Genomic DNA, 13328 nt, shown 5'->3' on the forward strand with positions numbered 1-13328 from the left:
GAATACAACCACTTCTGCATTTTTTCAGAGGAAATATAGTGTTATTGTGGGAAGGTAATGATTTAGAAATGAAATAGGCTTGTTGTCTCCTTCCAGCCACTCAACTTTCCTTGTAACCATGGGGTTATTTCATGTTTACCAAAAGATGTAACACATATACAAATGGTCTATTTCTGGAATGGACAGATAGAATTTCAGTAACAGTCTTGCTCAATTAGAAACACATATATCTTCAATTAGAAAGCCCATAAATTATTTTATCATAAACAGTTGGTCATTAAGCTTCATTGAGCCACGAAAAATTAGGCCTATCCAGTCATTTTGATGTTGGCCTCTTCCCTCATTACTTTTTTTTTAATGACTTAAGTAAATGTTTCTTAAAGTGTGGTTGCTAGATAAGCAACATCTACATCACCTGGGAACACTTTAAAATACAAATGATCAGGACCCACTCCAGACTTCCAAAATCAGAAACTGGGGACAGTGAGGTATTTGTTGCTATAACCTCCCAGGTGATTCTGATATACACTAATGTTGAAGAGCCATGGCTCTAGGTGATGTTGATATACAAGGCTTCTCTGGAAAAAGTCCAGCTGTTGTTAATATGACAAGAATGATTTGTGTGAATCAATGTAACCTGGCAGCCAAAGAGAGTGGGCTGGAATGAGCATGTGTGAATAATGACAACTTCAATGTACTAGTCAGTGGGGATAGTAGATGCCATTGAGTGAGCATGGGTACTGTGTGGCCATCACATTCAAAATGACAGTGAGTACAGCAACAAATCTGCATCAAATTTGCATTAAGCTCGAACATTCCTCTGCAGAAACTACTCATGATTCAGAAGGCGGCAGCTATGGGCAACTGGTGATTGGCAGCTTCATCAAAACAATGCACCTACATCATGTCTAATGCAGTTTTTTGGTGAAACATTGTATCAACCAGGTGACTTAGCCCAGCCACATCCCAGATTTAGTGACCTGCGATTCTGGCTTTTCCTAAAACTAAAATCACCAAAAGGGTAGAGATTTCAAACCCTCCATGAGATTCAGGAAAATATGACAAGGCAACCGATAGTGACTGGGAGAACTGCGTGAGGTCCCAAGGTACCTACTCTGAAGGGGACAAAGGCATCATTGTCCTATGTGAAATGTTTCTTGTATCTTTTTCAATGTCTTTATTTTTCTAATTACATGGCTGGATACCTTCTGGACAGACCTCATATATCATGATATCATATATATCATGTTAAACACCTTGGAAGCAAAAAATTTCCATTACAAACTGACCATATATCATATTTTGCCATGTATAATGTGCACCGATGTTTATGTATGTTATAAACAAGATTATTATGCCCATTTTTATACCCATGGCATGTAGTCATTATACCAATGCATAACATGCATCCTTACGTTACCCTAAAAAATTTGAGCAAAAAGTGCATATTATACATGGCAAAATATGCTAATTTCATTCCTGTATATAGTTATCACAACTACTATTCATTGAGTGCTTGCTATGAATAGGCATTATGCTAATTATCTTATAATCAATATCATTTAATCTCCATATTTATACATTTCAGTAGTTCTTTAGAATGGGATTCAACAATTATACCTTGAACATCAGATCAACTGCTTGACACTACTGAATGACAAGATTAATACACCCAAATTTCCCACTTCAGTTTCTGTTTTTTTCTCAACAAAATCTACCACATGTCATTTAAACTTTACTGAAGCCCTATCCCTATGTTATGAAGAGTGAACTTAAAAAGCAAGGAAACTTCTCCAAACTAGTTAAATGGATTGGAACTAAGACTGATTTTACTCCTGTAAAATACACATAGGGAACATAGTCAATAATATTGCAGTAACTATCTATGATGTCAAATGGGTACTGGAAATATCAGGGGGAACACTCTGTAAGGTACATGATTGTCTAACTACTGTGCTGTACACCTGAAACTAATACAAATACTGAATGTAAACTGTAATTGAAAAATAAAATTTAAATTTAAAAAATGACTGATCTAACTCCAAATGCTATGATTTCTCATGTAACACTGCATGAATTTTTATAGTGTTGTGTGTAGAAATATAAATGTTGATTGTTAAGTAGAGGCAAAAATAAGCAATGTTATTTTAAAAATGACTCAAGATAACTAGAATTCAGAACATCTCAAAAATCAAAAGAACTATACTAAAAATCCCTTAATAAAAATGTAGAAAGGTAATCCTCTTAAGAATTGTTTAAACTAAAATTATCTCATTCAATATACGAGTATAAGCATATAACTCAGCTAATTCAACCATCTTACTGATTAAGTGCTTATACATTTTCAATATTTTCTTTTTGAGAAAGCATTTTGGTATAGCAACAGACAATCTAAAGCCCATCATTAAAGCAATTAGATCTATATAAGCTAAATTCTTAAATTTCTCAATTCTGTGCCTAGAAGTTGGTTACTATCAAAAGCTATATCCACTTCAGTCAGCAACAACCAGTACTTCTAGCTTTGTCAGATAGCTGTATCTCATGAAAAACATTTATTATATTGTCAAATTTCCTTAGAAAACATTCCCTACCATCTGTTATACTTAGAAGGTGGCTCCAAGGGGGGGAAAAAAACACTCCATAGGAGAATCACAAGATGTAAATCTTTGTAAAAGATTCTCTTCAGACAAACAGAGCTAACTGTTGAATTAAATTACAACAAAAATTGCATTAGATGCCTGGCACATCTACTTCCTTCTGCCTAATTAATAATTTTTATTTTTCTTATTTTATTTGTGATCTTAGTTATCCATATCAAATTCTGGGGCAAATAAGGTATAAAATAAGTTAAAATTGAGCCATTTATGGTTGACTATGTCACAAATTAGAGCACTACAACTACGAAAGTCAAGATAGTATTTTCTCTGGAGGTTTCCCTATTCTTTGTCCCCTCACTAGTGGCCTAAGACAATTTTCTAGCTAATGCAAACACATTATCAGGAGAACTACTACAGACAGACGGATTAACACAAAATCATCACATGGTTACAAAACTAACTATATCATGGGTCTTACTGACATCAGGTTAAGCAACTATAAACACATCATAATTTACACAGAAATACAGTTTACGCAGGTTGATTAACACTGCATTTGATAATGATAATATAGTAAATTCATGGAGGACTTCCTGGTGCCACGTGCTATGTGGATTATATAGTCTCATAACTCTCACAACCATCTTAAAAAGTGAACAGTTTTAGCTGGCAAAGAGTCTGATATTCTGTCTGTTTACTCTATATACCCCTATCCAAAAAAGCTATGTTTCTCTAATATCACTCTATATACAACACATTTGCACGGTATAAACAACAGTATAGGGAACTGGCAAACTGTTCTTCTAGAGTCAGATAACAAATATGTTAGGCTTTAGGGCCATACAGGTTCTGTCAAAACTACTCAACTCCAAAGGATATAAGGGGGATAAATGGTAATGGAGCCCAGGTTGAAGTGGCTCAGTGGATTAAGTGTTGGCCTGAAAACCAAAAGACTGACGGTTTGGTTCTCCATGAGGGCACAGGCCTGGGTTATATAGGCCTGAGTTATATAGGCCAGGTCCCAGCTGGGGGCATGTGAGAGGCAACCAGTCAAGTTTCCCTCCCACATCAATGTTTCTCTCTGTCTTACTCTCCCTCCCTTCCCTTCTCTCCAAAAATAAATAAATGAAAATCTTTTTTTTAAGGTAATGGAAAAGATACCACTTAAAAAAACTATTCGACTCTGTCCAAATAATTCAAATCTGTTCTTGTGGCACAAAAGCAGTCGAAGACAATACATAAACAAATGAGCATAGCTGTTTTCCAACAAAACTTTATTTAAGGACACAACTCTGAATATGTTTCATATGTCATGAAATAGTATTCTTTTGATTTAGCCATTTAAAAAAATGTGAAAACTATTCTAGTTCACAGACTATAGGCAAAAGGCTGGATTTGGTCTGTGGGGCTTGTTTTGCCAACCCCTGTATTAAAACGTTAATTATTAAGTAAGTAAAGATCACAGCCAGTTACTAGAATATAAACTCCACAGGAACAAGAAACACATCTGTTTTCCTCCCTAGTATTTAAAACTTTGCTCAATATATATTTGCTGCATAAGTAAATACTCATTGGGGCAGCTACATGTGCATAAATTACTGGGTTGGACAAAAAGTCTGTTCGGTTTTTTTCTACAAAAAAATATACATATTTCTTTTTCAATAACTACTTTATTGATTTGGATATTTTGAGTATGTCAGCTGTCTCCCACTATTGGCTTCTAGTGCGTAGAGGACAGGGGTGCTGCTAAACATCTTCCAATGCATAAAACAGCCCCAGAGAAAACTATTTGGCCAAAATGTCAATAATATCAAGAAACTTCACAAACCACTTTTGACATCTTCCTGGCAAACTGTTCCTCTAGGGTCATGTTCCATCAGTCATAGCACTTTCTCCATATACTGCACAAATCTTTTTTCGCTTTTAAGCTGCATTTTTACCTTTCTTGAAATAATAAAGCATAATACACTGAAAATATTCTGTATGTTCTTCCATTCAGTATTAAAATGGCTACACAAAAACTCACTAATTTTGATGTTTTTTAAAATGCACAATGATATGACAATTATCAATACACTCTTAACAAAATTGTTTCAAATGAAGTTCAGGACAATTAAGCACCACTAAAGTCATTGTATGGGAAAAACTAAATCATTTTTTTGGCCAACCCGGTATCAGTATGTGGTATCTTCCAACACCAAACATCATGTAGTCAGTTTAACTAAAAACCAAATATTCAATAATTTAACAACTAAGAACTTCAAATAAGATAACCTAAAATAATAAACTAAATCATTAGAGACATTAAAAATGCATATTAAAGGCATTTAAATTCTTAAAACAAAAAGGGAAACAGTACAGAAAGAATTGTTTTTGGAAAATACAGAAAATTTTGAAAGAATCAATAGAAGTTCTACAAAAAATATCATTGAAATGTTTTTAAATATATAAATGGACAGATTAAACTTCAGGTTAGATAATGCTGAAGATAAAAGTTACTGAGTTAGAAGATACATCTGAGGAAATTAGTTAAGAATGTTGTATCAGGATCTGTTGTTATCCTTTCTTTTTTCTTTTATATATAAAATACAGGTTTTGAAAAGAAAAATGATGGCCTTAATATGCTGGATAAAAGTTCTAGGAAGAATAATGTGGAAAAGAAACATCCACAAAGATAATGGCCGATGAAAGAGATAGATTCTAAAGGGGCACAATGAGAGTTCTGGTCAAGATGGAGGCATAGGTAGAAACCCCTCACTTCCTTGCACAACCAAATGGAGGACAACAATTGATCTAAAATCAAACAATCAGAAGTGCCAGAAAATCAAACTACATGGAACAACGACAACCAACGAATTAAAGAAAAAGTCAATCAGAACCAGACCAGTAAGGCAAGGCGGCGGACAGCCAAGGAACCTACAGGTGGAGATGGCTGAGAACCTGCAAGCGGAGCTGCCATGCCACTCAGAACAGCAGCTGACCCCATGGGCGGGGCTGGTTGCCCTGAGGCAGTTGGTGCTAACTGAACAGAAAAACTTAGACTCAGCTAACTGTGGACTACAGTGGCCTTGGTAGAAGAAACTCCCAGTCTCACACAAGAGTTAGTTGGAAAGTGCACTAGAGCCCAGCAGGTGAGCTGCACTGTTCCCTCTCTGACCCCACTGCCACAGGCAGCACCACGGCACAGCCAGGAAGGTTGCCGTGCCCTGGTGAATACCTAAGGCCCTGACTCCTTACAACTTAACAGGTGCCCCAAGACAAAGAAATAGGGCCCAAATGAAAGAACAGATCAAAACTTCAGAAAGAGAGCTAAGCAATGAGAAGATAGCCAACCAATCTGATGCAGAATTTAAAGCCCTGGTAATCAATATGCTTACAGAACTGATTGAGCTTGGTGGAAAAATGAAAGAACTAAGAAACCTGAAGCACCAATCCAAAACAACCTATGCACCCCGATGTTCATAGCAGCACAATTTATGATAGCCAAGAGTTGGAAGCAACCTAGATGCCCATCGGTAAATGACTGGATCAAAAAACTATGGTACATTTACACAATGGAATTCTATGCTGTAGAAAGGAAGAAGGAGCTCCTACCCTTTGCAACATCATGGATGGAACTGGAAAGCATTATGCTGAGCGAAATGAGCCAGGCGGTGAAAGACAAATACCATATGATATCACTGTTAACGGGAATCTAAACAACAAAACAAACAAGCAAGCAAAATATGACCAAAGACACTCAAATATGGAACAGGCTGACAGGGATCAAAGGGGAGAGGGGGGAGAATCACAGGGGAAAAGGGGAAGGACTCACATGAACAAATATAAGGACACAGGGACAATAACTAAGGTGGGGGGCGGAAATGGGAGGGAGGTGGGGAGCACTGGGGGGGCAGAGCTGGGAATGTAAGACAGAAAACTGTATTTGAACAAGAATTAAATTTTTTTAAAAAAAGATACCCAAAATGAAATAAAGCAAAACATTCAGGGAATAACAGCGATTTTCCTTCCTTTAGGGAAAAAAATCAGGACTCAAAGCAACGATTTGGAACAAAAGGAAGAAATAAATATCCAATTAGAATAGAATGAAGAAAGAAGAGTTCAAAAAAATGTGGAGAAACTTTTGAACCTCTGGGAAAACTTGAAACATCCCAATATCTGAATTATAGGGGTGCCAGAAGGAGAAGAACAACAGCGAAAAACTGAAAACTTATTTGAACAAATAATGAAGGAAAACTTCCCCAATCTGGCGAAGGAAACAGACTTCCAGGAAGCCCAAGGAGTCCCAAAGACGTTAGACCCAAAGAGGAACACACCAAGCACATCATCATTAAGTTACTCAAGATTAAAGACAAAGAGACAATCGTAAAAGCTACAAGAGGAAAGGAGACAGTTACCTACAAAGGAGTGCTCATAAGGCTATCAGCTGATTTCTCAAAAGAAACCTTACAGACAAGAAGGAGCTGGAAAGAAGTATTTGAAGTCATGAAAGGCAAGGACCTACATCCAAGATTACTCTATCCAGCAAAGCTTTCATTTACAATGGAAGGGCAGATAAAGTGCCTCCCAGATAAGTTTAAGTTAAAGGAGTTCACCATCACCAAGCCATATGTTAAGGGGACTTATCTCAGAAATTGAAGAAGATATAAAAAATGAACAGTAAAATGACAAAACTCACAACTATCAACAAATAAATCTAAAAAAAATAAAAGAAAAACAAAAAACTAAGCAAACAATAGAATAGGAACAGAATCAGAGATGGACATCATATGAAGGGTTTTCAGTGGGGAGGTTGAAGGGAGGAATGGGGGGGGAGGTGCAGGGAAGAAGAAGCATAATTAGTAGGCATTAATAGATGGGGAGAGGTCAGAAATGATATAGGAAACAGAGAACTCAAAGAACTTGTATGTATGAGCCATGGACATGAACTAAGGCAAGGGATGGGGAATGCTGGAGGGTTGGGGAGTGCAGGGTAGAGGAGGGATAAAGGGGGAAAAATTGGGAAAACTGTAATAGCCTAATCAATAAAATATACCTAAAAGAAAATATTAGCAACTAGCATCAAAGCAACAAGCCAATGTCTCCAAAAAAAAAAACCCAGTATTTCATCAAACCTAAGAAATTGTTATAAATGAATTCATCATTATTGTATGTACTAATATGTAAAATTTTTTAAACTAAACCATGTCATGAAATTATAATATGCATCTAGAGTTCAATGGTTACAAATGAGAAAAAATGTGTATCTCAGACTCAGTATGAACAGAATTCCTATGAATTAATACTATTTTAAAGACCAAATAGAAAAATCAGCAAAATATATTAACTGACAGTTATCAAAAAGAAATGAATTACACACATATGAAATGTGTTCAACCTCACTCATAATAAAAGAAATGCACAATAAGACTACATTGAGATACTATTTTTCATTGTAACCAAAGCTTAAGGAAATGGGCACTCTCTGACATTGATGATAACTGTCCATCAAGTGTAACAAAATGAGAAATGGATCTGTACTGATACAGCAGCTTTACTTCTATATTCATCCCACAGATACACCTGTATGTGTGCAAAATAACCCATAAAGAGGGCTAATTTACTTAACATTATTTTAGGGGGAGATAATTGATAACATCATAAATTAGGGGGTATTGGATAATAATTATACATCATAAAATGAAATATCCATTGAAAAAAACGAGAGTACTCTTAATAAACTCTCATGGATGATCTCCAGATATATTAATTTTTAGAAAATTAGAAAAAGTGGGAACATTACCAAATGTTTAAGTATAAGGGGTTAAGACAGTATATATATTTTTGTTTTAACATATAAAATATTTGATGGGATAAACAAGAAACTGGGAACACTGTTTGCCTCTGGGATAGGAAAGAGAGTGGCTGGGACTTACCATTTAAAAATGTTAACATTTTCTTTTGATATATTCATTTTTAAGTACATAACCTAAAAACATTTTTAAAATTAAAAAAAAAACAACACTTGCCTTTTTTCCTTTTGATGTTTCAGAATCTTCATCTTCATCTACACGGAGTAGATTTGCCTCACTACATAAAAAATAAGGGGGAAAAATAACCTTAAGTAGCAATTATAACCCATACATTACATTCGGAGGTTTTAACCTCTTTGCTCACCTAATACAATAATTCAGGGATCAGCAAACTTTTTTGTAAAGGAAATATTTTAGCCTTTGTATGCCATACAGTCTCTGTAACAACTACTCATCTTTGCCATTGTAGTATAATATCTGCCATAGATTACATGTATGGCTGTAGTCTATTAAAACGATTAACAAAAATCCAGTAGTGGGCCAGAGGAGGCCCATGGGTCATCATTTGTTGATCCCTGCTATAAATGAAGACAATATTTATTTTCTTATACATGAATTTCATATGGTCACTCATTTTTACTTTCTGTCTTGTATTTACAATTAGTGGGGAAGGACAGAGAAACAAGGAGAGATGAAACAAACTGGTAAGAAAATTTTAGCTAATGAAAAGAAAGTAATTTCAATAGTACTACCACAGTAAAACAGTTATACATCTACCACTTTGAAGGAATTACCAATCCTTTACTGAGAATCACTGGCCTGAGATTCTCAAAGACTAAACTGATACATCTATTAATAAAAAGTTCATTTTAACCTCAACATGTTCAAAAGCCAAAGCCCCTAAGTATTCAATTATAAATAATGAACCAGATTATGATTCATACAGCATACAGGGCAGGTAGCACCTTAAAACACAACTTTTTTTACATGCCCATAACAAATCTTCTGACAAAGAAACTTAAAAAATACACCCTTCTGAAAACAACTCTACCAAGCTATTTTTAGTAAAATCCTATTTATGATAAAAATATAAAATGTTTGTTTCATTACTGTTTATATATATTAGTTTTTATGCTAAAAATTCTCCTTCCAAATATTTTACAAAAAATGTTTAAAAGGGGGTATACTTTCTATTCATCTTAATTTCAGATTTAATTCCAATTTTTCTAAACTTCATAGGTACTTAATGTAACAAAAAATTATTTTAAATTAAAAAGATAGGAAATAAAAGACCATATTATACCAATTTTAAGTGAGAAACTTCCCAGCTCCAAGCTCTCTGTTAAACAGAAACTTACTTCAGTTCAATATCTCATAGGTAAAGGCACATAAAGCAGTAATGATAAATGGAGCTGCTGCCCAGACAGAGGTGAAGCACCTACAATATTCAGCCAGTATACGCTGGGTGACTTCTTGTGTAAAATTTCTAAAACATACTTACAGTTTTGGTAGAACCAAGTGTATATATTTGTGTTTCTCTAAATTTGCTATTTGTTCTGGTTAGGGGAAAAGCCAGATCAATAAACCAAGAAACTAATAGCAATGCTGAATTTCTAATACAAACCCTGAACAATGTTAAAGGTTCTATTATATCCATTATTTAAGATTTTTCACAAAAGTAATTCCTAGTACACTAACAAATGTAATGAACACTTTGTTTAACTTCTGTCAAGGTCAACACCTGTGTTTATCATTTATAGTGCTTCTGCCTTCCCTGGTAGTAATCTGATCTTAAAATGGATGTGGTGGTGGGGTCAGTGCACAGTTGGGAAGAAAGTTATTCCAGGACTTGAACTTCGTATGAAATTCTGAGGTCTTAATATGGGTTTACTTACTGATAAATGGTGGCTCTGCAAATCACTGTGTTTATTTTTTTATTAAAGAACAATTTGTTTAGTTGGAAATCTGTAGTGTGGTTGATATTCAATCATAAGGTTACTTGTATTACATGCACATATTTATACATTTCAAAAGATGAAGAAATATAACAGCAAAATTATTTATCAATAAGTAATTGCTTTTTCTTTCCTTAATGCTACTGTAAAAGAGCTCAGTATTTTCCTAAGAATACCATACTCTTAAAAATATTGCCATGGAATATAAACTGCTTTTCTAACAAGAAGTTTCATTCTTATAAAGTATCCGAAGGGCAAAAAATCTTACTCTTTTTCTGTATCTCCTTCACTTTCTTCTCCATGATGAAAGCTCCAATTATTTTTAAAACCTCCATCTCTTTTAGATTCTGATCTAGTCAAAGCTGAAATAGAAACAAACTGAGGTAAGTATTCATTAGAAGAGCTATTAAATATAAAATAAAATTGAGCATTCCCCTTGCTCTTTGCTTAGTCTAGATTTTGCTCCCCTTTATTTCTTATAAGCACCTTATTTCCTCTAAAGACAAAAAGAACACATTAAAATCTGTTTCTGCTAATTTACAGTCATGCATATGCATGAATATGCTAAAGAAAGAAGTTCAAATCAGTACAATATAATAAAAATGGGGGACATATGGATATGTATAAAATATTTTTTTAAATCAACCCTGTATCTCTATGATTCATCCCTGATTCTAGAAATTAGTTCCTGTAAGCTTGCTTGCCTTATTTATGAGAACCATACCCATATCACTAACCTTTTCTTTACCTCCACCTCTGCCTTTTAATAGAAGAGAAACAAATCAAAGATTTCTGTGTTGGCATTATGATGAACTTGATTTGTTAACAACAAAACTAAAACTCTATTACAGAACACCAAACATGTCCATTATAAGTTTTAAAAATTTTATCAGTGCATGGCTGAAATTCCACGAAACTGTTAATTGGAAAGTGGGTATCAAAAAAGTTCTGAAGTTGTCATTTGAAGCCATGTGACAAATGACATAAAATTGTAAAGTTGTCATCTGAAGCTATGTGACAAACACCTGATGGCCTAGAGCCTAGTTTTGTTTTGTATTATTTTTTCATTGCTGTTCTATTACAGTTAGAACCTCGTTTTTAAGATTAAGTTTGGGGTCACAGCAAGACGAGAGGTCAGACTGAAGACCAGAATTCCTGAAGGGCAACACTCCGATTGAGTGAACTGGGGGGGGGGGGGAAAGAAACTCACTTAAGAAATCAATCATGGGAATAATAATGATGCCTTGCTCTTGGCTCTGGATTTTTGGATTGAACCAAAGACAAAGTATATCCGCATCATGGTTAGGGAATTCTCAACTATAAGCTCACAATTACTTAGTTTGGGGACCAGAAGTTTCATAACTTACATGGCCCAGAAAAGCCCATTTTTAAGTCTCACAAGAAAAGATGCTCAATATCACTAGAAATAAAGGAAATGCAGATCAAAACTATAATGAGACTAGTTCACACCCATCAGGATAGCTATTTTAAAAAACAAAATAATAACTATTGACAAGGATGTGGAGAAAGGAAACTCTCATGCACTGCTGGTGGAAATGTAAAATGCTGTAGCTACTGTGGAAAAAGTCTGGCAGTTCTTCAAAAAGCTATATATCAAATTACCCTATGACCCATCAAATCCAACTTCAAGGTATATACCCAAAATAACTGAGAGCATGAACTCTGATATTTACTTGTACACCAATGCTACAGAAGCATTATTCACAAAGCCAAAAGGTGGAAAAAACCCAAACATCAACAAATGAATCGATCAACAAAACGTGCTCTGTATACACACACACACACACAATCCAGCCATAAAGGAATAAAATTCTGATACATGTTACAACATGGATAAACCTTGAAAACATTATGCTAAGTAAAATAATCCAGCACAGAAAGTCAAATATTGTTATGATTCCACTCATATAAGGTACTTATAATAGGCAAATTCACAGAAACACAAAGTAGAATAGAATAGCAGCAGCTAGAGGGAGAATAAAATGGAGAGTTATGTTTTAATGGGTTCAGTTCTGTTGGGAATGATGAAAAAGTTCTGGAAAAGGATAGTGAAGATGACTGCACAACATTATAAACACAATGACAATCCACAACTGTACACCTAAAAATGGTTAATATGGTAAATTCAATGTTATGCATATTTTACCAAAATAAGAAAATGTTTATAAATGCAAAAAAAGACTAATACAGATACAAATCTTTTCTTATCAAATACAAAATTTCAATGAAAGCCTCAAAAAAAATTCAAATAGTGTGAATTCACAACCAAAGATATCATTAAAAGAGAAATTAAATCATCAAAGAGAAAATCAAACTGGGGTTAGACAAATAAGCAAGTAAGATAATGGGAGCAAGGTTTCTCCCTGTCAAAAAAAGAAATTACAAATAAGGAAGAGAGAAAATCTAGAAAAAATAGAGTTCATCAGAATAAGAGATATCACTAGGAGCTCATATTCATTAATTATATGCAAATAAATAAACACAAACAAATATAGATATGTATTATATCATAGTAGTATATACAGAGCTAAGACTCTGTCCTCTGAGGTCTAGCAGCAGCAACAACCAAGTAGCAACAAGTACACCTATAACCAAATCTTGCTTTCTATACCATTCTCCAATGTAAGGAATCAGGGCTCCCAAGAGAAATGACTGACTCTAGGGAGGAGGCAGGAAAAATACAAGACAAGCCTGGAGAATTTTGTAGTACCAGAAAGCAAGGAGGTGCTTTTGTTTGTTTTTTTAAATTGAGAGAGAGAAACATCATTTAGTTGTTCCACTTATTCACGCATTCAATGGCTGATTCTTGTATGTGCCTCACAGAATACTGAATCCACAACCCTGGTTTATCAGAGATGATGCTGTAGCCAACTGAGCTATCTGACCAGGGCCAAAATGATGTATTTGCATAATACCTACACATAATCCTCCCATATACTTTAAATGATCTCTAGGTTATATAT

The 13328-nt window shown here is 34.6% G+C and overlaps 1 protein-coding gene across 5 annotated transcripts in view; it reads right to left on the reverse strand.

Annotated features, from left to right (window-relative positions):
• Positions 1-13328, reverse strand: part of SENP6 (SUMO specific peptidase 6) — a 115718-nt gene that overhangs the window by 70529 nt on the left and 31861 nt on the right. For all 5 annotated transcript variants that reach the window (XM_037034358.1, XM_037034360.1, XM_037034359.1 and 2 more), the window contains exons 2-3: positions 10613-10706; positions 8606-8666 (exon numbers count right to left, since the gene is read on the reverse strand). In XM_037034358.1, the coding sequence (XP_036890253.1) occupies positions 8606-8666; positions 10613-10706 (155 nt within the window). The remainder of the gene's footprint in view (positions 1-8605; positions 8667-10612; positions 10707-13328) is intronic.

Source organism: Sturnira hondurensis, unplaced genomic scaffold, assembly GCF_014824575.4.
Source record: "Sturnira hondurensis isolate 20B ecotype Veracruz unplaced genomic scaffold, ASM1482457v3 Scaffold0022136, whole genome shotgun sequence".
Taxonomy (NCBI): Eukaryota; Metazoa; Chordata; class Mammalia; order Chiroptera; family Phyllostomidae; genus Sturnira; species Sturnira hondurensis.